General features: G+C 33.0%; 3 protein-coding genes and 1 non-coding gene across 6 annotated transcripts in view; 1 reads left to right on the top strand and 3 right to left on the bottom strand.

Moving 5' to 3' along the window:
- Positions 1 to 1,366: 1,366 nt before the first annotated feature.
- Positions 1,367 to 26,383, top strand: LOC105193466 (serine-threonine kinase receptor-associated protein). Of its 3 annotated transcripts, XM_039453245.1 has the most exons (9): positions 1,367 to 1,417; positions 1,686 to 1,756; positions 1,940 to 2,095; positions 6,087 to 6,351; positions 6,617 to 6,667; positions 24,734 to 25,032; positions 25,188 to 25,417; positions 25,540 to 25,676; positions 25,767 to 26,383. In XM_039453245.1, the coding sequence occupies exons 6-9, from the start codon at positions 24,745 to 24,747 to the stop codon at positions 25,973 to 25,975; spliced, it is 864 nt and encodes a 287-aa protein (XP_039309179.1). In that variant the 5' UTR covers positions 1,367 to 1,417; positions 1,686 to 1,756; positions 1,940 to 2,095; positions 6,087 to 6,351; positions 6,617 to 6,667; positions 24,734 to 24,744; the 3' UTR covers positions 25,976 to 26,383. The 3 variants fall into 3 exon arrangements, with proteins under 3 accessions (XP_039309179.1, XP_011156221.1, XP_039309180.1); XM_011157919.3 differs by lacking the exons at positions 1,367 to 1,417; positions 1,686 to 1,756; positions 1,940 to 2,095; positions 6,087 to 6,351; positions 6,617 to 6,667 and adding an exon at positions 23,457 to 23,770; XM_039453246.1 differs by lacking the exons at positions 1,367 to 1,417; positions 1,686 to 1,756; positions 1,940 to 2,095; positions 6,087 to 6,351; positions 6,617 to 6,667 and adding an exon at positions 23,929 to 24,144.
- Positions 7,880 to 19,588, bottom strand: LOC105193464. Its single transcript, XM_011157917.3, has 4 exons — positions 19,136 to 19,588; positions 13,310 to 13,452; positions 12,298 to 12,586; positions 7,880 to 11,799 (listed from the first exon to the last, which is right to left on the bottom strand). The coding sequence occupies exons 1-4, from the start codon at positions 19,203 to 19,205 to the stop codon at positions 11,585 to 11,587; spliced, it is 717 nt and encodes a 238-aa protein (XP_011156219.1). The 5' UTR covers positions 19,206 to 19,588; the 3' UTR covers positions 7,880 to 11,584.
- On the bottom strand, positions 20,182 to 20,254 carry Trnaf-gaa. The gene has a single exon. It is a non-coding gene; the product is annotated as a tRNA-Phe (tRNA).
- Positions 26,281 to 27,717, bottom strand: part of LOC105193465 — a 30,544-nt gene continuing 29,107 nt past the window's right edge. Inside the window, exon 8 of the mRNA XM_011157918.3 lies at positions 26,281 to 27,701. Coding sequence (XP_011156220.2) covers positions 27,432 to 27,701 — 270 coding nt within the window. The 3' untranslated portion in view covers positions 26,281 to 27,431. The remainder of the gene's footprint in view (positions 27,702 to 27,717) is intronic.

Genomic DNA, 27,717 nt, shown 5'->3' with positions numbered 1-27,717 from the left:
TTTTTCCTTCGTTTTTTTGGACATTTGAAACAAGTAGTCATATATTTATAAAAAAAAATATTTTTTGATTTTATTCCACTGATTTCCACAGCATGATAGCTCGAAAGTCGAAATAAGTTTCTTAGCCAGAAATGATTAATCGAATCGATATCGATCGATGTCGTATAGACAATTTGACTCATATTTTAATTTATTACATTTTTTTATTGTTATTCAGAAGCATATAATCTGAGACATGTCTTATACATGTATATATAAACATAATAATAATTTGCATCGTAATGCTAAAAATGAACGTAAAGTTAAGATCGATATACGTAGTATCGATCTTGGCGCGTGAAGTCGATCGCACGGAGACGAAGGCGCTTCTCGCTCTTTTCACTTACGGAACGCGGCGAGTGCGGGCGGACCGAATTGGCGCGAGCAATATCGCGACTTATTTAACAGGTAAACGAAACCGTAATCAATCTCGCATTAATACATATTGCTGATATTGCGAGCAACTGCGTTGATCTGTCTTAATTACGCCTATTCTAATCGAAATTATAAGCGCGGTCGCGACGCGTAAAGTTAACCCCCGTACGAGAACAAAGCCGGCTTGCCATTTTTATTCGATTGCAAAACGCAGTAGACGCAATGTAGATCGGGGCGGAAGCGAGTGGCGTCGCAAACTCGTTAATAGGTAAATCTGTATTAATCTCGCGATAATATTTACCGCCAATTAAGTTAATTCTCGCATAAAGATTCGGTGCTTGTATATTAATGAGCTGATCGAAAACGCGCATTTCGTAACAATTAGTGTCGAAAAAATGTATCGTGCGAATGATTGACAAAACGACGAGCATATTATATTTCGAGTGACGGGCGCGGATACTTCTTCATCATATTAATATGCTTACTCTAGCGAATGCGAAATAATCGTCATAAAAGACAAGTTAGCTGTTCGATAATATGCTGCGTAAAAGGCATAAACGCTAGGTTGAGTGCGGGACATGATAGCGTCGCTGCGGTGGCGCGGACGCGAAGTCGGTCTTGTCGCGTGAAGTTAACCGCGCGAAGACGAAGCCGCTTCTCGCCATCTTCAGTTACATTCACGTTTCTTTTACAGAACGCAACGGACGCGGGACGGATCGGTTCCGGAACGGAGGCGTTATCGCGGCTTCGTTTTAACAAGTGAGCAAAATCTTGTACTAATAGTTATTGTCAATTTGATCATCGCGTATCGCAGATCGATGCTCGTATGTAGCACGGTCCCGGCGCGAGCGCGGTGTCGAGCGTGACGCGTATAAAGTTGACCACGGCACGCGAAAACGAAGCCGGCTCGCCATCTTGATTCGTATTCATGTCTGATTGCAGAATATGGGGGACACGATGCAAATCAGAGCGGGAGCGAGTGGCGTCGCAATTTGTTTAATAAGTAAGCGATATTATGTAATAGATCGATGCTCGTATATCGCCGATATTCGTAAAACGCGTGTTTTGTAATAATTAATCGATCAAATATGTATTGCGCGAACAATTGACAACGCGATCATAGTATCAAAATGCGAATAACGCACGTGAATATTTAATATGTAGCGTCGCCGCGGCGCGATTGATTTATTATGCGCTCTTGATACCTGAAATTGACATTGCGGGAGATGAAGCCGCTTCGCTATTGTAATTACATTTATTTTAATTTACAGAATGCAGTGGACACTTTTACAAGATGCGAAATAAAGTGGGTCCGGAACGAGTGATATCGCTACTTCAATTAGTAAGTGACATTTATATTAATATTGCATTTGTATGTTGATAATTCGCTTGAACGCGTATTTCGTAATACCTACTCGTTGAGGCAAAGATTGAAACGTATAGTGCCATCGCGACGATCGTGAAATTAATCGCAAAGGAAATAAAGCGGCTCCGCTGTTTTAATTTATTCATGTTTATTTTATAGAACGTGGCGAATGCGAGATAGTCTTGCTTCAGAACGAGTGGAAACGCAATTTATTTTGATAACTTGTGAAAAGAAGAAAGAAGAGAGCAGAAGTTGGACAATTCCCCAAAACAGGAGTCCTACAAGAGGCGCCGGTGTCGGTAAAGTAACTTAGAGGTAAACATTATTGCATAATTGCGTAAAATTTAATTATATTTAACCTAAATAATATGTATTTTAAAAAAAGATATAAAACTTTTAAATTGCTCCAAAGAAATATTTATTGTTCTGAAATTGTTATTCTTAGAAATAATCGCATTATTGGGGCATTGCAATAATTTTAGGAGCATTGCAAAAATTCAATCACTTGCTTATATAACAAATAATAAATTGTTGATTTAACACTAATTTTTTTCTGTATGTGAGTGTGTTTTGATGAAACTAGATTTTTTTGATTATTATAATAGAACGCAATATCTTATAATCAAAACGTTTAATAGGCTTTATTTTAATTTGGTAATTCCTATAATATCCTATAATATATTTGGTTCGCCCATCTTTAAACAGACGTACTAGTTGGCTTAATAAAATTTTTAAACATTGCAACAAGACGTTATTCTTTTAGTGCACTTCTATTTCTACTTTATGTTTTTCCTGGTATGCGTACAAGACATTATGATTTATCAAAAATAATTTTTGCGTTTGAATGGGCACATGTGTAATTACGGGATACGATTCGGTATCGGAGACCGTTGCAATGTGCACTCTGACTTCTTGTTACGTTATTGGTTCAATGAGACCAAGTCTCATTGAACTTAGCGTCTAATTGGCCGATCAGCTGAATTAACCACGATTTGTGAGCATGTCGCGGGTTGACAAAAGCACCCCAGAAAGTGCGTCTCCTTTAAGTGACTTGCTGCCTGCGACTATGGCTTGTAAGATACAAGTGTCGTATGAATCGTGGTTGAGAAAGCTTAGTCGACGTTAGACGTACGTTAAACGTGATACAAAGGCAGAACACATTCGCAACGAGCTCACTATCGATCCCGTATCCTTCGCGTCCGAATTGCTAATTCGTTATTTCGTTAATCGCGTAATAAGCAATGTCTCTTGCAGATACCCCAAGAAGATGCTTGCAGCGCTAGAAAATGATTTTTTTAATGCAGAAATTTTTTTTGTCTTCATGTATAATTTTTATTTTTATTTTAAGTTTTTGTGATAAATGCACTAGACATTGTGATTTGTCCAGAAAATAATTTTCGCGTTTGATTGAACACATCTGAAACTATGGGGTACAATTCGGTATCGGAGATTGGTACAATGTGCACTCTAACTTTTTGTCACGTTATCGATTTAGTGAGATCATGTCTCATTGGACTTAGCATCTAACCGGTCGATAAACTGGATTAACCACGATTTGTGAGCAAGTCACGGGTTGACAAAAGCACCCCAGAAAGTGCGTCTCCTTTAAGTGACTTGCTGCCTGCGACTACGGCTTGTAAGATACAAGTGTCGTATGAATCGTGGTTAAAAAAGCTTAGTCGACGTTAGATGTGCGTTAAACGTGATATAAAAGGCAGAACTCATTCGCATCGAGCTCACTATCGATTCTGTATCCATCGCGTCCGAATTGCTAGTTTGTCAGTTCGTTAATCGCGTAATAAGCAATGTCTTTTGCAGGTGCCACAAAAAGATGTTTGCAACGCTACGAAATGATTTTATTAATGCAGAAACTTTTTTTATCTTCATGTATAATCTTTACTTCTATTTTAAGTTTTTGTGATAAATGCACTAGACATTGTTATTCGTCCAGAAAATAATTTTCGCGTTTGATTGAACACATCTGAAATTATGAAGTACGATTTGGTATCGGAGATCGATGCAATGTGCACTCTGACTTTTCGTCACGTTATCAGTTCAGTGAGACTATGTCTCATTGGACTTAGCGTCTAACCGGTCGATCAGCTGGATTAACCATGATTTGTGAGCATGTCGCGGGTTGACAAAAGCACCCCAGAAAGTGCGTCTCCTTTAAGTGACTTGCTGCCTGCGACTACGGCTTGTAAGATACAAGTGTCGTATGAATCGTGGTTAAAAAAGCTTAGTCAACGTTAGACGTGCGTTAAACGTGATACAAAAGGCAGAATACATTCGCAACGAGCTCACTATCAATCTCATATTCTTCGCGTCCAAATTGCTAATTCGTTATTTTGTTAATCGCGTAATTAGCATTGTCTCTTGCAGGTGCCACAAAGAGATGCTTGCAATGCTACAAAATGATTTTATTAATGCAGAAATTTTTTTTATCTTTATGTATAATTTTTATTTCTATTTTGAGTTTTCGTGATAAACCCTTGAAAAAAAAGTTGATAAACTTGTTTCAATAAACTGATTACTGATCAGTAACTGATGATATTTTATTAGTTAACTGACGAAATATAATTAGTTACTGATCGGTAATTAGTTTATTGAAACAAGTTTATCAACTTTTTTTTTAAGGGAATGCACTAGACATTGTTATTCGTCTAGAAAACAATTTTTTGCGTTTGATTGAAATTATGGGGTACGATTCGGTATCGGAGATCGATGCAATGTGCACTCTCACTTTTTGTCACGTTATCGGTTCAATCAGAACATGTCTCATTGGACTTAGCGTCTAACCGGCCGATCAGCTGGATTAACCACGATTTGTGAGCATGTCGCGGGTTGACAAAAGCACCCCAGAAAGTGCGTCTCCTTTAAGTGACTTGCTGCCTGCGACTATGGCTTGTAACAAATACAAGTGTTGTATGAATCGTGGTTGAGAAAGCTTAGTCGACGTTAGACGTGCGTTAAACGTGATACAAAAAGCAGAACGCATTTGCAACGAGCTCACTATCGATCCCGTATCCTTCGCGTCCGAATTGCTAATTCGTTATTTCGTTAATCGCGTAATAAGCAATGTCTCTTGCAGATGCCCCGAGAAGACGCTTGCAGCGCTAGAAAATGATTTTTTAATGCAGAAATTTTTTTTGTCTTTATGTATAATTTTTATTTCTATTTTAAGTTTTTGTGATAAATGCACTAGACATTGTGATTTGTCCAGAAAATAATTTTCGCGTTTGATTGAACACATCTGAAATTATGGGGTACGATTCGGTATCGGAGATCGATGCAATGTGCACTCTCACTTTTCGTCGCGTAATCGGTTTAGTGAGACCATGTCTCATTGGACTTAGCGTCTAACCGGCCGATCAGTTGGATCAACTACGATTTGTGAGCATGTCGCGGGTTGATAAAAGCACCCCAGAAAGTGCGTCTCCTTTTAGTGACTTGCTGCCTGCGATTATGGCTTGTAACAAATACAAGTGTCGTATGAATTCTGGTTGAGAAAGCTTAGTCGACGTTAGACGTGCGTTAAACGTGATACAAAAGGCAGAACTCATTCGCATCGAGCTCACTATCGATCCTGTATTCATCGCGTCCAAACTGCTAAATCGTTATTTCGCGAATCGAGTAGCAAGCAATGTTTCTTACACGTACCACGTAGAAGATACTTGGAAAAATTTGAAATAATTTTTTAAAAATTGAACTTTATCTTTAAAAAAAAAATCTTGTTGCATTATTTAGAAATTTGGTAGATTCAACTAATACGTCCGTTCAAAAACGGACGCATCAGAAATCTTGTAGGAATTACCAAATTATTGTTAAATCTATTAAATGTTCAGATTGTAATAACCAGTGTCCTATTATAATAACCAGAAATTCTGCTTCTAAAGAAAAAAATATTTTTTTAAGTAAGCACGTTATGTTTGGTTAAGATTATAAATTCTTCCAGGAATATTTTATATTTTTGCTTATATATGAAATAATGAATTGATTATTTGATATTAATTTTTTTTTCTGTGTGAATGCGTTTTGGTGAAACTAGGAGAATTTCTGATTTTTATAATAGAACTCAATATTTTACATAATCAGAACGTGAACGTTTGATATAATCTGGTAATTCCTATAATATTTGTTATTTGTTTGTTTTTAAACAAATAAGTTAAATTCAATAAAATAAATCCATAATCTATAAATGGAAACAGTAATATTGATAGAAAGAACAAAGAAGAGTGTTTTGATAAAGAGATATTAATTAAATTTAAGAAACTTTTAATTGAAATTAATTTTTTATTTTTTTCAGCGAATTTTTTCCATATATAAAGTTGACGTACATATATTTGTCGATTAAAATAAAAATAAACGAACAGCAATCTGGTCGTCGCGTCGCGCGTTTGTTCCGGGAGTGCCGTTTAAAGTAATTGGACTTAATTAGTCCACGGGCGTAATGTCAGGATATTTAACGCGAGTGTTTCGCGAGTGCAACGGGACGAGGAGACTCGATAACCTGGATCTGAGAGGAGGAGGAGACCTGGGAGAGGTATCGGGCCCCAGCGGAGCATCTTGGGGTAAGTATAACTTTTTATTTAAAATTAATAGTCTTTTTTCCTTTTATCCGATTTTATTTCAGTAAAAAGAAAAAATTTTAAAGAAAGAAAAATTAAATCAAATTTTACTAATATTATTTTTTAAGATATTTTTTGGATAATATACTAAATATCCAATTGAAAGTCGAATTTTGAAAGTTTAATGTGCGTATAAAAATTAGCTTTTGAATTATTTTTTATTTTGATCACAGTTTTAATTTTTAAATCTTATGTTTGTGTGTTACAGTATCACCGCAGCTTCGTGGCTGAATAACTCCGCTCGTTGCGCATCGAGTCGGTGAGTCAACAATTTTCTTTTTTCATTGCTGTGCAAATGTTTTGTTGTAGTGGAAGAAAAGAATACGGAAGAAAAAACGTTTGGTAGTTGCCAAATTTTGAGTGCAATAAAATAAAATAATTAAATATTTTGTTAATATAAATAAAAATATACAAATGCCGGGATGGACGCTCTCAGGTTTCGCTTTGCTTAAAAAAATTGCTATCATCTATCCACGGAAAGAACAATTTTGATAAAGTATATTTAAAAATTTAGCTTAAAAACGGATCTTAAAATGATTTTTATATTAGACTATTAAAATAATTATGTGGACAACTCAAGTTAATAGTTAAAATACCATAATTTTTTTACAGCATTACACGCTTAAGTGTACATGATTATTTTGATGATCCAAAAAATTATTTTCAGATCTGCATTTAGTAAAATTTTTAGAAAATTCAGTAAAACTATTTTCTTCGTATAAATATACAATGAAACGACGATCTACTACGTAATTCTTCTTTTTCGACACACACGTTTGAATAAATAGGCCGCGAAATATTCGCTTCGATAAACAGCCGACGTTTCGATATACTTGGAAATTTTCAATCGCAGAAGGGTAATCAAATGTAAAGTCAAGATAATCGCATTGAAAGGCTCGATCGCACATTTGGCGTATTCTCGATACTTGACGCAACAACGTCTCTATGCGTAACGTAATAATATAAATAGTATGCGCGCTACGACCTGTCCTCGAAACATTAATATTGAAAATTAAAATTTAAAATAAAATTATTAAAATTTTAAATAAGAGTATATTACGCACGTTTAATACTTTGACTGCCGTACTACTCATATCTGGATGACGCATAAACTTTTGTAAAGGTTTCGTCACCTATTTGTGAGTGATGGTTTTATTAACTGATTAAAAATAATTTTACTCTAAAAATATTTAAGAGATTAAAGAAACAATATAAATTATGTAAGCCAGTAAAAAAACAATAAAATATTAAAATAATGTCAAATTTATTAAGCTTAATGTCAAAATAGCAGTCAAATTAATTAAAAAGACCAATTTCAAAATTTAAAAATATCTTAGAGAACTTTTTTTACGGGAATTCTTTTTACATACCTATGTCTAAAGCTAATCTAATAATATATAATATTACGAAGAAAATGGAATACGCGAATACATGTTATGTGGGATGGTAAAATAATAAATATTTGCACGTGTATCATGAGATCTTTCTTTATTTGGAATACAATTTTTCCGTGAAGATATAATACGTATAATCACAGGAATACTATATATAGATACAATTCCACATAAGATAACTGGAAGACGTACGAGATCATTATTACAAGTGTAAACGAAAGCAATAATGGGTGGTCTACTTATTTTTATTAAAATGGTCCCGCGATGATGTGCCACTTTCGTCTTATGAGAAATTTTCTAAAAAATGTATAAGTTTTTGTACATGAGGAAGGATATCATGCATAATTATAAATTCTGTCAATATCTAAACAGTTGATAAGAACAAATGTACGATGAGATAAGTAGAGATGGTTTCTATTAAAGATTGTTCTTTCGGCAGTTCTGAATTAAATTCTTTGGTTTGTAAACTATGGGATGAAAAAGCGAACTTGGATCAGTGAAGGAAGATAAATGTGTGAGAAAAGTGTGAGAAAAGATAAATTGCTCAAAAAGCAGCCAAAATTCAGCTAGAAATTATATGTGCAATGATTGATGATGAACCACGTTATCAAAATAAAACGACCATTTCAAATAACTTATAACTTATTTTAACAAATCACAAAGCAAAAAAGAAGTTTTCAAGTTTTACATAAATTTAGGCTCCATTTTATAATTCCTAAGCATATGTTTGCATTTAAATTAAAATGTTATGTTTTACTTTATGTTCAAAATATTGACAGAATTTATGTCGAGATTTTATATCATGGTCGATTCGATGAATGAGGATTGTCAACAATTAGAAGATATTCTATAACTAATTTCAATAACTAATTTTCAACTATAACTAATTCTTGTATAGAGGAATTTTCAAAAATATCATTTCATGACTTTCTGCTATTTATTTCTTTTTCTAATAATGCTGTTAACGCTATTGATTATTTTCTTGATAGTCATTACTTTTAAGGAACATACCGTTGTTAAATACATACAATAATTGAAGGAACAAGCATGAAATAAAATAATAAAATTGATATACAGTTTTTTTAATATAAAAAAGATAAATAAATAAAAAAATTATTAAAATTTCAAAGTTATTAAATTTTTTTACATAAGAAATAAAAAAGTTTTTCGAAATGTGTGAAAAATTGTTTAAAAATTAATATTTAGATTTAATTGATTTCAGAGTGAAAAAATAATTCTTTAATTCTACGGAAATTATTTTTCTATTTGTTTCACTTCTACTTTACTTTTCGTTAGAATTGTTAACGTTACAAAAATTGATAGAGACAAGAAAACGCGAAATTTAACTTTCGTATAAACATGTTTATCTGTTCCTTCAATTAAGAATAAAGATTGAAAAGTAAAAGTGTTATTCGTATTATAACACTAGATTCTAGTTATCAAAATCAATAGCAATAATCAGATTGCAATTCCGTCAGGGTTCTCATGAAAGAACAAACTCTCCGATCTAAACTTGTAAATTCGTTAGACAAAATTACCTTCGTGATGTATACATTCGGAGACTACTTATCTATCTAATTATCTATAAACAACTGATTTCATCGCAAAAGTATATAATTATACAGTCCTATCGTCACTTTCACATATTGCGTGATTCCTCAGTCACAAAAAAAGAATATTGAACTTTGACATGACTCACGTATTGAAAAATAATTTCTCGGAACGATAAAAAACATTCTAGAAATATCCTTCTATATATGTTTAACAAAGTCGCTTATAAATTACTATGTCGCTGTTGTCTATTGTCTAAACGGTACTCAGACCATGCGACTGTTTTGCACATCCACGAGTCGTAAAAATTACACAACCTTCGAAACCAGCTAGGGAATATTTACAAAACTGAACGCAAAAATTGTGTTTATAAAAGTAAACATCGCGGTTTACCTATATAAAACTGTAGTTTCATCGAATGCAATCGAACCTCCGTACTCTTAATATCTCTATTCTTTGCCTCTCTATTCCATCTCTAAATTTTCGTAACATTCATTTATTTTTAACGTATTTCTCTCGTGCGTTTCCTCTCACTATTTTGTATTAACCACTTGGCCACTTGTGCCTAGAATAAAAATTTTACGCGTACAATCGAGATATTTTCATTCTATGCATATATCATTAAAATAAGAATGTGAATCGAGGTGAATCAAGAGTTAAGAAGAGGGAGGAAGATTAATTGGTCCAGACATACTAAAAATACAAAGGTTTGATTGTAATCTGAATTGCAGATTATGCGGATTACATGCGACGCTATTTCTTTCTTATACTTGGTTTTTGGTATGATATGATCATTAAAATATTATATATTACATTATATATATATATATATATATATATATATATATATGTATATATATATATATGTATAATGTAGTATATAATGCGTAATATGTAATATAGTATAGTGGTAAATATCAGATATATATGATATTCATATATATGTATAAAGATATGTATAATATATATTGTGTATATATTGGGTTGTGTTAAATGTTAGGGGTTTTTTTAAACGTCTTTTTTCTTATTGGTGATGACTTTTTCACTTGTCTCTACATTTCTATCACTGTTTTCAACCTCTTATACGTAAGCTATTGCAACAAGGAATTTCCATTATTCATTATTGGTATTATTCTATAGTAAATATGTAAGATTATATATGGCGGTATATATCCTTTCACATATTGTATACATATGTGAGGTAAATAACACGATCTTCACTACAATATTTGATTATGCACCTATTTGGATATGAGGTATGACGAAGAGTATTGTTAAATCTTTTATTATTGTGTTCGACTAGTAATGACTAAGCTCATTCACATTAATATCGTTTTTCACACGTGCATAAGGCGGGCTGACGTACATGTGATATGATTAATTTATGGATTATAGGCCGTCGTCTACAAAAACATTCTTATATCGAATCTATACAGATACGAAATTTTTATCAGAAAAATTATTACGGGACCTACAAATCGAATCCAAATTGAACAAAATAAAATGGAGGAGTTTCACGTAGCATTGAAATAGAAAATAATAGGCTCCATTTTTTACAACTGGTAAAATAGATGGATATTAATTTATCAAGGGATTTCTATGTAAGGAGTGTTCGGTCTACCAGGATCTACCGAAGAGATCTTAATGCGGTCATCTACGTAAAAAATATTCAATCCGATAGGCTCTTTTTTTCTCACTCGTTGGTTTTATAAAAAAAATCTAAACTACATATTTTTAGGACCATGCCTTCTACGCTGTTTTGATTACATCTGTGATGTAAGATAAATAATTGAAGGCACATCCTCGATCGAAAGAAAATGATTCTCCCTTATGATGAAAGAGAAGAGTTTTTAATGTCAAAAATCGCCATACGTAAATTCTACAATTTTCTAATCTTATAGTCAAATTATTTTATTATTGAAAAAGTATGAGATTATATTTGAAATAAATATTACGAAGAGTTTAATATAAATATGTCATTCAATTATTCTTACTGACCACTAAATGCCAGATCTATTTCTTTCTTTTTTTCATTCAATTTACTCCGATTTTCATCATGTATATTTTAGAATTAATCTGCTCTCGAAAATCTAGTTTTCTTTAGAAGAATTTGTTCTTTGAACAGTTCTTGAAGCCGTGTTTAATTAAACGATTAGTCGGCCCTTTGACAACGTTAATAACATCGCAGCAATCAGAGTCGGACAAGTTTGCACGACTCGTTATCAGATACTTTAGAAATTTTCGTCGATATCCCAATCCCGGGCTAAGTTGAAAACTTCGAAATCGCTGTCGGGTACCTCAGGCTTATCAGGTGCGACTAATGTCTCGGGTCGCAGTGCCACGCAATCTCTCGGCGAGCATTCGATGCGGCCTTCGGAGCCGCAACTGCATTCGACACAGTTCCCGGTTGAGTGTGGTAGTGTTTCACCCTGTCGATACTCCCTTCCTATAATTCAAGTCTCATGGTATATACGAATTTCGCGTAGACCGAAACCGCATATACATATATGAACACGCGGCTTTTATGACGCATAAAAGAAAATGTAGGCTACAAAATAGATATATGAAAGCTCGTGCTTTTATCTTGCGCCGAGAATATTAAACGTGCATTGTGTGCGTACTAACAATAAAACAAGGTACAAATTTAAATAAAAAAAAATTTCAAATGAATCTTTAAAGATTTCTAATAATTATGCCGACAATAAAAACTTATTATTAGAAAATGAAAAAAATATAAAAATAAAGATATATTAAAATAAATTTATATTAAAATTAAATAAAATAAATCTGTAACTCATATTACATGACGTTTATGTTGACATTTAAGTTTTCTAAATATATGTATAATTAAATTATACTTTTTACGATAAGGGACATTGATTGATATAAAAAGATTAAAGCTTCATAATGTTGAGCTAATTAGGAAGGAAAAATTAATTAATACCCATCACGAGGCAAGTGGTTGGTTGAGAAGACATTGTAGTTGCAAGAGTGGCGTTAATTTCTACGTGTCCTTGTTGGTTGGCTGGCGAGTCAAAATTTCCGGAAGCCTCGGAGCCGTCCACAATGTCCGTGCTCATTCCCAGGGATGAAGTGTAATTGCTTTCCGCCGCGGTCGATCGCAGGGAAGACGGGTCGAGCGACGAGGCGGTATTCGAATTATAATTTTGCCACCAGCAGTAAACTTCGCCAACGACGCATAGGCAATGCGAATTCGAATCATACGATGGTATCTGAAAAGGACAATGACGTTTATAGCACAATGGAAAAAAAATATGAGAGAAAAAAGTGACAAAAATTCAATATGTATGTCAGCTGATTATTACGTCGGAATGATATAAATGCAAACTGACTTTACCTCTCGCATTTACATTATTTCTTGGTAATATAGATTTTTCTGTTAATTTGAAATAGAATTTTTTTCAATGTTGAAACGTAAAAAATGTTTAAATTATTAATTGTAAAAGAATATCTTTCCACGAACAAAACTTTAGGAAACTAAATTACACAACTTATATTCATTTAGATTAATTTTAAATGGAGTTTACTCTAATAGAATTCTAATCTGAGAAGGTTAGGGTTACAATGCTCAAGATTTTAAAGCTGTGATAAATGATAGTTCTTCTCAAGATTCTCTCAACATTCAAGGAAAGATTAATTTTAGAAATAAAAGATGATGGAAGGGAAAAAAGGAGACGAGAGACAAAATTTTTTACTTATAAATGTATAAGTTTACAGATAATTTTCGTCTCATATATAATTTCTTTTATTTAAAATAAAAATTTTTGGTTTATCATTAATATTGTTAAAAATTTTTGTATTAATTTTTTATTAATTCTCGTAAAGATTTCGAGATAGCAACGTTTTAATGTTCACTTTTCTATTTCTTGATTATTCGCAGTACTGAAAAGAGATTTTCTCTATTGATAATCGTAGTATATTTTGTCAGTCGTTACCGTCTGGCCGTGAGAATAGAACTTTCCGTCTACAATGCACTTTTTGAGAGACGGCTCTTCTGTTGTGACGTCGTCATCGCCGTCGTCCCGAAGAGTAATATCATTTTCGTCCAATAAAGCCTGACTTGTCGCTCTCGCAGGTACTGTAACCAAAATCATAAATGAAAGATCATCAACGGCTGAAGAATTACTTTTCTTAACTGCAGTTTTAATTAATTTTCTTCCTTAGTCGAATTGCTGTTTGTCTCAAAGAAATGCAATTATTTTAACTCGCTTGTCTCTAATCACAATTACTGTGCAATTTGCCGATTGCAAGCATTGACGCATTCCCTTAACAATGAAATTGTGCAAAATTATATTATACGCTCGTTTTAATTGAATTCGCTCGTGGAAATTTACACGAATGCGTGCTCATGTGTTCCACAACCCAATTTCGTAATTAGAGCAAGCAATTACGACTGCGCCTTTTACGTCTTAGGGTCTATCGCGACTTGAGGTTCAGTTTTACGAAAATAATCTTTTAAGTAATCTTTTGTCTTAGATATAAAACATCTGGCACAGTGGAATTTTTTTATACTTTTTTAAACTCGGGTATTTCGTGATTCATATCGCAAAATTAGAGTTAAAAATGTCTGATATTTAAGAATAAATGTAAAAATTGACAGTTTACATTTTTCGATTTTTACTGATAGATTGTTCGATAAAATAACGTAAAAAATATTGATGACTTTCCATTAGATACAACCTCTTTTAGTTATGCCAATCTCGTGCAACTGTATAATAATGTCATCGTATAACCATGTTGAAGCTAAAATATTTCACTTTGCTCGGTGAGAACTATTTGTATATTAGGTCATTATTTTAGACAGTCGCGCGAAAGTTCATCGGACGGTCGTTCGATCGAATAAGATCGAACTAATAAAACTGGCGCGTAGCCTCGACCAAATTTATCAATTGTAGAGAGTTTGCGTATTGTTTTAAAAAGAATATCTTAAATAATAGACATTTAAAAAATAGAAGAGAGAGAAAGAAGATACATTAATAATCTCCACAATTAATATTATATATTTTTCTAAAATTAATTAGCTAGAAATTTTTCTTCTCGATTCGTTAATTATTAAACAACTCGTTTTCTTAATACTGTAACTAAAAAAAAGCTGATCGAATTATCTATAAACCCAAAGAACACATATCGCTTATGGGTTTCCCAGATGGCGAGATACTGTGTGTCGAGGCAACGAATGTGGAGAGATACAAAGTGTGGTATAGGTATATAGGAAAACGAGCGAGACAAGAGATCGATACGCGAAGAAAGTAGGATAGCACGTCGTGCAAACAAATAAATGTTGTAGCCAAGTAATGAGCTATGAAGCTCTGGGATGACACTGGGATTACTATTAATCAATCAAGCAGGTTGTTGACAGAGTAAGAAAAAGAAGTGGGAACTTTCCGCTTTTTTTGTATAGAGACGGTGTGCATTGCGATCTTTAATTATCTCGAATACTAAAATTATAGATAAGCGATCAGCAAATCTATCAATGGATACAAATGAACTGATCAGGGCTGTACAAATAACATCACGAATATCTGATCATACAATAACCTTTTACGATAATTTTAATATATTTAGAGAGTTTACCATGCATAGATATTTGTGCAACTTGAAATATTCATAATAATAGATTTAATATTATATAACATTATTATGTATGACATGATATGATTTATTTATAATCTGTATTATTCTTGTATTATTATATCTGTTATTCATCTTTTATATGAAAAGTTTAGTCATACAAACGCTAAACTGTTAAAATTTTGCGTCATTTTGATGCATGAATATACTCGACAAAGTACGTCAAAATTGGTACTTTATGTGTTAAAGCAAAGCATTTATGATGCAATGTATATAAAAGATGTTTTTTCAAGAAGATAGTCTTTTACTTTGCTTATACAATATCAGTAATATAATGTAAAATAATAATGTTATTGTCTCTATATATGAAATCCACGCCAAGACACGAATTGTTTTTTCAGTAAACATTAGAAATAGCAACAAATTTGTTCTTTAACATTTTAAACTATTCGAAATTAATTAGATATTGATTAAATCTTTTTTAAAACGCAATTAACTTGAAATGGTTAGATAATAAAATTTGCACTAATTTGGTTTTGATAATTATTATAAAAGAGACGGATTTTTAGCTTTTCACTTAATGTTTATTTTTCCAAGTTTATAAATATTTAATTTTATTACTGAGTGCTAAACAAAATAATGGATTTTTTCCACAAGATATTTTAATCCATTTTATTCTGTTTATTTTTGTTTGTTACAAAATATCGGTTATTTAGTTCCAGTAATTTCTTGATTATTGCTCCATTTATATCTGTCATCGTAAACCATAAAATTGGTAGTTTATTGCACGCAGTCCTGAATGCAACGCATTTTCTAGGGCAAATTACAGCGCTGAGCTACTGCAAACGAACACAAAATAATGAGCTACTTGAGCGTTTTTCTTTTCCACTATTCTTGTGACTCATTGTGACTGTGCAAGTCATTATATGAGAGTGGAGGATTTCTATTCAAAAAATTCCTTTTGTTTCTAACCGTGTCTGATGAGAGCGGTTTAATTAGATTCTTAAGTGCCCGTGAACATATGTCGCAACATACAGTATGTACCGATATATGCAGATATATCGATATACACAAATAACCACAGATATACAAACCACTGCGTGATATTCTCTGTATTTGGTATAACCGATTTATTGAGTAATCAAGCTCTGAAATATTGCGGCTTCAAAGTTCTATACTATTTGCAAGTATTTGAGATTCAAATGCAATATATATAATATTATACAATATGTAAAATTTTATATATGCATGTATGTACATAAATTCTTTAATTAATAGAGATTAAAAAAATTTACCAAGCAAGAGAAAATTACTTCACTTTTACGTGCTTACGTAAAGTAAGGGTAATAAAATGAATTTGAAAACATTCATTCGTTAAGATTGCTTTAATGTTAAACAATTTAAGGCCGATTATTTTACCTTTGGCTAAATTATACGATAAATTATCTAATGGATAAATATTTGCACATTAGATACGTAATGGATGTGTGAACATAGACATTTATCCATTAGATTATTTACCATATAGTTTATGCGAAGATGAACCAACCTTTACTATTAAATATTTAAACAAATGGATCTTAAAAGATGTAATATGCGTAATTCTGAATTATACTATTATATTTTTAATAACGCCCGTGAATTATTAAATACAAGCGCATATATTTTCAGATTACTTATTATGTTACGTGTTGCGTATTATTGTACAATAATACGAGAATGTGCGATTTGATAAGAACGTACTTGTCAATTAATATTTAATTGACAACTATGTTTTACTCAAATAATGCTTCGTACATTCGTATTAGCGCGTGTAACTTATACGCATGCCAATTAAATTAATAATCTGCAATATTGTTAAGGGAAAAATGTAACAACCTTTATCTTTTTAACAAATTGGTTCTTAACGGGCTAACGGGATGGTCATTCAAAGATTCTTTTGAAACCGTGAACAATATGTTCCTCGTTAACGAGGTGTCCGCTAAAGCGTCATTAATTCAACAAATCAACTACGTTGCTTTATTTCCTCCGTCCTTTACCTCCTCCCGCTGCTATACAAAATTAATTATTGGATAAGGTATGGCTTGTGCAATTAAAACTGTGTTGATTCAATATAATTGTTATTACATGTTTATCGTGTCATTAATACGGTACTAACAGCCAAACTAATTTATTCAAAGCATCTGTAAATTATACTCTTTACTCAGATCAAATAAATATTAAAAGCTCCTTAATTCCTCAAATATCCCTTAATATTTTTGCTCTTTTATAATATTAATGATAAAAATAAGTTACAATAATAATCGATATTTAATATAATAAAATAATCGATATTTAATATAATAAAAATAATTAAAAAAAAAATAAAAATAAAAACATTAATATCCGATATTTAATCTAATAATAAAAAATAATAACTTTTAAAGTAACTTACTGTTATATTACATTAGACTCGCGTAAAAAATTATAGAATCTTTTAATTGAGAATACGCATTTCGGATTACTCAAAAAAATATTTTGCTGGTGTTGATAGATTTCTAGGCGTCACAATAACAATTTTTTTTCTAATTTTCACAAACAATCCAGATATAAATTTCATCTCTGTTATTTAGATTGGTTAAATACCAAACATATATAATATTACAGTATTTACTAATCATTTATCTATGTTAATTTTTTGCAGTAAAAAATTATAGCTGTACTTGAAAGGCCATTTTTTTTAAGTGATACGTACTGACCATTATGAATTTGCAAACGTCACGATTATTTAAAACATACTTGTAAGTGCAACTACGAGCTGCGGTGTTAAGTACCTTATCTACGACATGCAGCAACCACGATGTCGCGTAATCTGCGCTAAATTTTATGCTATTATTCCGCGCTCAGATGTTAACAATATTATTATGGCCAAGAATCAATATTTTCGCCTCCAGGTAGCCAGTATCGTTGAAACGTTGAAGCGTTAAAAATATTAATACTTTCATGTCAATATTAAATTGCTGCTCTCGATTATTAATTGCTTGCTGCATAATGTTATAACAACCACGCACAAATAAATAATGAATGATACGATGGATAAATAATTATATTGTGATGTATCATCATAAAGTAAACGTAAGTTTACTAATAACATAAAATTAATAATAGCATAAAAGCATAGCTAATAAAACATAAGACGAGTTATTAATAATAAACGTATGTCTGTATTTTTAAAAAGGTTTAATTCTTGGATAAATTAATATTTAAAAAAAGGAATTAAAAATAATTAATATTTATTAATCTTAGTACATTACAAAATATGATAGTTTGTCTCATATTTTAAAATACCAACGCCATTCTTTCATATGATAAAAAGTTTGAACGGTGAGGGAGGATGAGGAGTTATAAATCTCCTCTACTACACACACTGCACAATATTCATTAAACACTCTTATCAGACTTTCAAATTGCTATAGCGTATATATCTGGTATTTATCTTTACATTTCACGAATGACAATAAATAAAAACTATATAATAAATGTAATATATAGCTTTAAAAACGTATAGATCATTTTTATCTAAATATTTTTTAACAGTAGAGATTACAATTAAAATTAAAAATAATTTTAAATAAATTTTTTGTCTAATTATTAATTGTTAGGTCAAATTGATTACTTCATCGTATTCCATACATATATTTTGCATATTGATTTAAAATAAAATTGTGTATTTAAAAAAACTCAGCAAGATAATACGTATTCTAGTTGAATGTTTTTTCTTTAAATATCTAGGAAATTGAGAGTTCTGGAGTTAATTCCTTGCAGTGTTATTTCACACGAAATTGCGAGCGTTCATGCAAAATTGTGATTCCATACACATTTATTTTCCGATAGTGATGTCGGATTTGGTTCCGCGATCAAATCCATCTCATTAAATTTCAGCATGTGCACATCTATACTCGAATATTTTTCCAATGCGGAATGCGTCAAATGTGAAACAACAGGAAATGGCAATATTTACCCCAATGCATCTTTAATTTAACTTTAATGCAAAACGTATTAATATATTTTCTACATTTCAACAGATGTAGAACGTAATAACACATTTTCTCGGTCCGGTTGGCAATTAGGGAGGCATAAAGAGGCGGCAGGTGCGTTTCCGCCAGGAAACATATGTATGTATTCGCGAATACACACGTTCGTATACTCACCGGCTATCGAGCGGGCGACGTGACAGCGCAGCAGACAGCCGACGACGAGCAGCATCCGCGGGAGCCACATCGTTTCGAAGCGCGGCGGAGTGCGCGGGGGAGTATGCCGGCTAATCGGGACGCCGAATCACGGGGAAAGGCACGTGAACCTCGTGGCAGCTCGCGCGGCGCGATTACCACCCTCCACCCGGTAGGAGACGAGGGTGTCGGACGCGTGTTTTCCTCCCGCCGCGTCCTTTTTTATTCTACGCTGACATTCGCGACGGCCTTGACGTGGCCTTGGAGCGCGTGGGCGACCGTCGTCGCCGTCGCCGTCGCTGCGGAAGGTAGCGACTCTCCTCTTCTCCCCCCGGCAGCCCTTCGTCCTACGCGTACGCGCGGCCGCCGACGCAGCCAAAAGTCGACATCCTCACGTCACGCGCGTCAAGGTCCAACTGCGAGCGACCGATCCTCGGCTCGCAGGTGCAGCTGCGGGTCTCCTCGGGAGTGTGCGCACGACGAGGTCCGTCCGCGTCGCGTTTCGTCCTCTCTTCTTCTTCTTCATCATCATCTTCTTCTTCTTCTTCTTTCTGCCGCTCTCACGGCTGCATATCCGATACTCGAAAGCGGATATTCTCGCGAGCGTATGCTGGCAGCTTTCGAGGCAGGTTCGAAAGAAAGTAGACTTCATAACTTACCCTTTTAAAACTCGAGGAATTGTTCCTGATGTGTCCCGAACACGTTTTTACTTTTTTCAATCTTCCCAAGTCTTTTTTAAGACGGTGGAATTGGATTGTATACTCCTACGTTGTATATTTCAATTAAAAGTTGATTTATAGGATGTCTGAAATACTGCAATTGTGTCTCGAAATTATTGGACTTTAAAAGTTATAAATACGCTTCGTATGGACGACAGAATGAGGCAATGCACAGAGAGGAAACAAGATAATCACGTTATGTTTGATATTTATTTATAACACGCGTTTTTGTTTATTTCATTTGTTATTATTAATTGTTTATTTCTGTTAATGTCTTTGAGAAATTAAAAAAAAAAAAAAATTACCCTTTGCCGAAACCCGGGATTGAACCGGGGACATTTAGATCTTCAGTCTAACGCTCTCCCAACTGAGCTATTTCGGCTTATACAGAGAATGTTTCTTAGTAATTTGAAAAGCGTTTCTGTATGCTACACATAATTTATATATTAATTTCTACAAAAACATCATTAATAAATACTTTTCAGACTACTAAGGAAAATGTGTAAACCGAAATAGCTCAATTGGAAGAGCATTAAACTAAAGATCTAAATATCCCGGGTTTTAGCAAATGGTATATATATTTTTTTTAATTTCTCAAAAACATTAACAGAGATAAACAACTAATAATAACAAATAAAATATATCATTTGCCGAAACCCAGGATTGAATCGGCGACATTTAGATCTTTAGTTTAACGTTCTCCCAACTGAGCTATTTCGGTTACACATAAGATTTTTTTAGTCTGAAAAGTACTTTTGTGTGCTATACATAATTTATATATTAATTTCTATAAAAACATCATCAATAAATTAAGATTATCAATAAATTATATGAATAATTATAAATTATATTGTATTATTACAAAAGTATATAGTGTAGACGTAATTGTGTAATTCTTATTCAATCTAGAATTTCATTCTCTTTTAATATTTTTTTCGAAAAACTAATTAACTGATGAACCTTGTATTAAATTTTTTTATTGTAATTTAAATTCACAAAATTGTTTATTATTTATTATAAATATTATAAAAATGGAAAATATTTTTTGCTGTAATTACTTTGTTTATCCTTACTTTTTTATCTTCACTTTCTTGTTTTCTTTTTATCGCGCAAATTCTGTGCAATTCAGTGCAATTATCAATTTATTTACGAAGCGAGGTAACGTCATGCAGTTATTGGTGTATCGGTTATTCTCAAACAGATTAGTGCGTCGCGCAATTTAATAAATTGATCGAAATTTTCTCTGATATTTCTTCCAATTCTATCCTTCGGATATTGACTAGTTGACAGTCAACGCACGTTGCAAAAACGCGCGTTCTATGATACGCTAAGGTTATTTAGAGGGGCGAAAGGGAGGGAGAGCTGTTTTAATTCATGGTCGTGATTCAAGAAGGATCTGAAAGAAACGACTTACAGGGTCAAGGAGATGTTCCGACAATAAAATGCGTGTCGATAATAGACACATGGCAATAAGAAAAGAGGAAAAATAAATTACTATATATTTTTTTTATTTATACATATAAAGATACGTATGTGTAATTTTAAGGCCGTCAAAAGAGTTCTTGGGACTCTAGCCTAAAGATATAAAGGATGATTACCTTACAAATTTCATATTAAAAAAAATTTTAAGAGTTTAGAAAATATTTAAAGTATTTAATATTTTAAATTAAAATTTAATATTTAATATTTAAATATTTAATATATTGAATATTAAATTTAAAAAAAATGTGTGTGTTTAATATTTAAATTTAAAAACAATATAATTAAAATTGTATTTATTTATAAACATGTACATTTAAAAATGTATAATTTTATCAAATTGTTTAAAACATAAACATTTCCATAAAGATAAATGTAAATATATAGAACATATATAAATTTATAATTTATAAACAGAATTCTATAAATAAAATTTTATAATTTTATAAATTATAAATTTGTTTCTACTCAACTATTGATTAAACTAATTAAGGAACCAAAATTATCTTTAGTCTTTAGCTATTCGCAAGTTTGATTGAATTTAAATTATTTTACAAAGTATTTTATAAACAAAATATAAATAATTATTGTTTACATGTACGAATTAAATTGGATAGACATTAATTTAAAAACATTTAAAAATTGATATATTTAAATAAAACTTTGAGGCCTCTTAGCACTGGGAGCTCTGGTGCAATACTTGCTGTGCACAATCTTGTGTATAATAAAAACAAAATGGAAAAGGATATATGTCAAACCTGGAACACAGATTATAAATCTATTTTTTATTTTCACAAAATAAAAGAAGTTAAGATCTCTCTTAAATCTACTCAGATATGTCGAAGTTTATACTTTTCCATCTCCTTTTTATTCTCAGTAAAGTGTATATTTCCACCAGAAAACATAATAGATTGTTGAAAAGGAATTACTTTCACAAATAATTTTTCCTTGCTCTACCGCGTTAAGTACTCCTTGATTTTTTTCGACGATATTCGAGATATGCGAAACGTTTAAACCTTGAACAGCAGAATGATGTGTACCGTATTATTAAGCGCGACGTGTATGTAATATTGAGGTATCAGCTTCTTTAGTGTGTTGAAAATTTAAACGAGATTTAAACGTATTGCCTGCGCCGCACGGCGAACAATAATCTGCGTAATTTTCCGTCGTTTAAATTTAAACGAAATGGAGATTTATCCCGTTTTCGAAGTAAATCTCCTTAAACATATTTATTTATCGCATGAGAATACTTATTCATATATTCCAACATCCGCTTTCTCAGCTTTACATCTTATTTATACATTATATGTGCATCTTACAGCAATTTTGAAGTTAAAGAGGATTCACCTTTTTTAAAATTTGTACACTGAGAAAAAGTTATTAACTTGATCAAATTTTTCAATTCAATTAATTTTTTACAATTCAACTATTTATGTATTTAACTTAAATACATAAAATTCTTGAACTTTAATTAAACTACATATATATTTAATTTAAGTATGTAAATGTTTGAAATGAAGAAATTCAATCAAATTGGAAAATTTAGTCAAGTTAACAACTTTTTTCTCAGTGTATAAATTGACGTAATTTGTTCAAAATAAACACAGAAAAAGTTCTTTTTATTGCAAATTCTTTTTTTTCTTGATAAACATTTTCTTTTTTATTTGAAAAAGACTTAGAATCTTTAAAAAGTCTCTAAAATAGAAATATAGTATGAAAAAAGAATTTATTTCACAATTCGAGAATTTAAAAAGAATTCTTACCACGGGGAACCTTATTTGTTATGATAAATATTAATTCGTATGACACAGATGTCTTCCAGACATTTCAATTCAAATCGACCTTAATTCCCACGGAATGCATAAATTTGCAAAGTTGGGGCAGGTTCGCGCTGCTCGCGTAAATAACGATCGCGCCGTTTCGAAAGACAGAAAGAGCGATGTCACCAGGACGCAGATGGAACGAGAAAAAGGGAGACGAGGTCGCGCGACGACGAGGCCGTGCGCGCATGACGACGTTCTTCCTGTCCCGGAACTTAATTGTCGGTACGTGGCGATTGGTACGTTACGTACGTACCTACTACTTGAACCGCGCCGAGTGCGCCGACGTCAGTCGTGTTTCGTACGTTCGACGCGACGTTACGCCTTACGCCGAGCGGGGTCAGTCGTCGTCAGTCGAGCGCACGTGGAGTGGTGGCAGTGTGGAGAAGTCGCGACAGCGAGCGCGTTACCGTCATCCGTTTGTTGCTCGTCGTGAGAAAGACAAAAGGAAAAAACGAGAGGCGACGACGCGACGTACGGCGCGATGGCTAGCCTGAGGCAGACACCGCTGACGTGCAGCGGCCACACGAGACCCGTGGTTCATCTCGCCTTCTCCGATGTCACCGAGTCCGGGTACTACCTCATCTCGGCGTGCAAAGGTAACCGTGACATCGGACTTCGGAGCGCTATGCGCTCTCAGGCCGCAACCGATCGTCCGACCTGTCGTCGCGCTGCTCCGATTTTTTTTTCTTTTTTTTTCCTTCACCTTCCTCTCCTGATCGTTTAATCGCACGTACGATTCTCGATCGCCTTGGCCCGATTCTTTCCGGCCGCCTCCCAAGGCTCCAGGCAACTTTTCGAGGTTAGACACGCGTGCTCTCAACGGCGCGCGATCTCTTCCTGCCTACTCGCGGGACCGACACGAGAGCAGCTCGACATTTGGCGGACTAAACGGGATTAGCTAATGCTGATTAACTAGCGAGCGTAATCGTTCGATGAATCACTAAAATATTGCTGATACATCATGATTGAGGTTAACCGAAAAGTTTACTGTATCTAATATTAATGGTTTTTTTTTTATTTACATTTGCTGTATACGTTTTACGCAAAAATAATTATACTTGATTTGGTATTATAAATTGATAAGCAATTTTGATACTTCCAAAACGATAGCTTCTCCAAATTTATAATATTAATATTTTATGAAACAGGTATTTTTATTGGACGATAAAATTTTATATCATGTGTTGCAATATATTTGATACCAAAAATTTCATGTTTTAAAGACATCTATTTCATAAAATATTTGAAGAAACTAGAACTTTGTAAGAGTATTATATATACCATATGTATTACAATGTAATATCTGAAAATATTTTTTACAAGTTTGTTTTTTAATTTTGTAAAACATTTGAAACTTGAAACTTTGAAGAAGTTAAATTAACTTTTTCCATAATCCAATATGTTGTCAATTATTTTAGAGTTATTTGGAAATAAGTCAAGCATCTTTTTATATAAGTATATTTTATATATGTTTATAAATGATACATTTTATTATTATAAATGAAATTATAAATAAAATATTTGTGGACAAAATATTTGAAAACATTGTTTTTTCTCAGATGGCAAACCTATGTTGCGGCAAGGTGACACTGGTGATTGGATCGGTACATTTGAAGGACACAAAGGAGCAGTGTGGGGTGTAGCATTAAATCCACAGGCCACTCGAGCTGCGACCGGTGCAGCAGATTTTAATGCCAAAGTTTGGGATGCGATCACTGGAGAAGAAGTTCATTCTTTTCAACATAATCATATTGTCAAATCTGTCAACTTTAGTACCGATTCCAATCATCTGTGTACTGGTTCTAATGAAAAACTCGTGCGCATTTATGACCTTAATAAACCAGAAGCAACTCCACAGGTAAAGTTATATAAATTAGATAAACTAGTTATATAATTGTATTATTTTATATGTAAATCTTAGCTATATTTTTCAGTTTATATAAGCTGCGTGTCAAGTATCGTCGGACTTATAATGCAATCATAAATTGACGTCAATTTCTTTTTTCCCCTCAGATCTTTTCAGGTCATACGAGTGGTATTAGGCATGTTACTTTCTTCGACAATAATTCTGCTTTAATTACCTGTGCGGACGATAAGACACTTAGGGTGTGGGACCGAAATAGTGGACAAGAAGTTAAGAGACTAGACTTCCCTGCAATTCCAAGTTCCATGGAAGTGTCGAAAGATGGAAACATTATTATCACCACTCACTCTAATATTGTTACCTTTTGGGATAGCAAAGAGTATGTATAACTTTTTTTTATAACACAAGAATTGAAGGCCTATGTCAGTCATAGTGGTTCTTGATGCCAAATAATAATTTTTAATTTTTTAAGAAAATTTGTTCAATTTTCTAATTTTTTAGATTAACCAAGATAAAAGAATGTACAGTTCCAACTCAAGTTAATAGTACTAGTTTACATCCAGATTGTACTATTTTTGTTTGTGGGGGGGAGGACTTCAAAATGTACAAGTTTGACTACAACACAGGAGCGGAATTAGGTAAAATTTCTTTTAAGATTTATTTATCTTTTAGGATTTATCAACTTGGTCAAAAGTGATTTTAATTATACATACAATTTTGATTTGCAGAATCATTCAAGGGACATTTTGGGCCTGTACACTGCGTACGCTTTTCACCAGATGGTGAATTGTACGCTAGCGGATCCGAGGATGGTACCTTGAGACTGTGGCAGACTGTAGTCGGCAAAACATATGGTCTTTGGCGCTGTATAGAACAGACGCCTACAATACCAGAGAATGCCGTGATTAATAATAAACAAGAAGTTCCTGCCACTTAAACTTTAAAGAAAGGAAAAGAGAGAGAAGGAGAAAAAGCGATAAAAAAATTTTCAAAAATTTTTTTCCAAAAGCCTAAAAGCAGACATCTTGGACCAAACTCTAAGCGAGTGGATGAATATCCTGCAGATAAAATGCGTCGAATATTTGTTATTTGGGCCGCTGGAAATCCTTGTAAATAACTCATTCTTTTAGAAAGAGATCACCTGCCTCCATTGTGGCCTTTATTCAAAAGTCGGAGGACCAATTCCAAAACTCGTGGAGGTGGGAATATAGGCTATTTATATTATGAGGAAAAACAGCAGTGAAAAAGAAATATTAACATTTATTAACATTATACATGTCACGTTATTATAATACAAAATTAGGTAGAGGTGTAACGAGAGAAAGAAAGACAAGTTCGTAACGAACGTTGCATTTGCATTTCTTCCGAGCCGATACCGTCCGTCATTCAAACATATGAAATATCGATACGTGACGCTGACACGTATCACACAGCACACATGATGTCGCCTGTTCATTTTGACATGCTATATAATCATTCTCAATCTTAATTTCCGTGGTAAAATAATATCACCACGTCATGTACAGCGCGACAATCCACTGCAGCAAGACTTGCTTGCATGCGCATTTATCTAGTGCATTATTTCTGTAATGATAAACGCTCTAATTCTCTTTTTTAAAAAGATATAATCCAATTACATAAAGATTTAAATAAGATTTAAATTGCTTCGTGAATATAGATATTATTCGAAACTGAAAAATCTTAAAAAATCTAATTAAAAAATTAAAAAGTCTTGAAACTCTTAAATGTTTAGAAAACCCTTTTAAAGAAGAATATCGAAACATTAAAAATTTTTGAAAATAAAATTCCTATCTATATATACAAAATTATGGAATAAAATATAATAACGTAAAGTATTAAAAGAGAACAAATATACTTTCGAAACATTTAAGAGAAGTTTTCAACAATATTCGAGACTTTCAACAATTTTTCTATTTCGAATAATATTCAAAACAAATTTTGAAATGATTCCATGTGTCTTAAAAACGCCTTATAACTACTCCCTAATCCAAGAAGTTCCATATCCGTTTGCGTGTCTTCTTGCTCTCTTTTGTTTTTCGACGATGCGATCTCGCTCTTCTTCGATGAACTAAATACTTGCGCCTTATCATCTATATTTACACGCCGACAGGTACTCTTGCTTTTATCTTCCATTAAGTATCTCTTACGTCATACGTATGTTCAAAACATACTATCTCGCCTCCTCTGTCCGCTGTATTTATTTGTTTTTTCTTATTGATAGTATTGAGCTTTGAGCACGACTGATCGGTTATGAAATTTTGGAATCGCGTTTGTCGTACAGTCTCTCGAAGTAAGGGCAGTGTTTCCTGCATACAATACAATAATCAGTAAACAAAGAATTATGAATTTTATGGTTTTCCATCTTTTTCTATTCAGCCAATGAATTGCGAAAGGTCGGGCAGCTTGAAACCGTTGAACGAGGTTGGCGTCGGCGAACTTCTCAGATTGTTCGTATGTGGCGGGAAACCGGAGAAACCCGAGCCGCTAGGCGTAGTAAACTGTTGTAGCCTCGCGTTACTCTCAGAGGCTGCCAGCACGAAACCGCATTGAGCGGTGCATACATCGTCCCGCAAAATCGCTTCTCGAGAAGCCTCTCGTAGAAGTTGATTGCAGTCCGTGACTCTCAATGAAGCGCATTGTGTCTGAAAAAAAGAGACT

The sequence above is a fragment of the Solenopsis invicta genome, chromosome 9 (assembly GCF_016802725.1).
Source record: "Solenopsis invicta isolate M01_SB chromosome 9, UNIL_Sinv_3.0, whole genome shotgun sequence".
In the NCBI taxonomy this organism is placed as follows: Eukaryota; Metazoa; Arthropoda; class Insecta; order Hymenoptera; family Formicidae; genus Solenopsis; species Solenopsis invicta.
The sequence above is the reverse complement of the archived record's forward strand: the minus strand, read 5'-3'. Positions and strand labels throughout refer to the sequence as shown.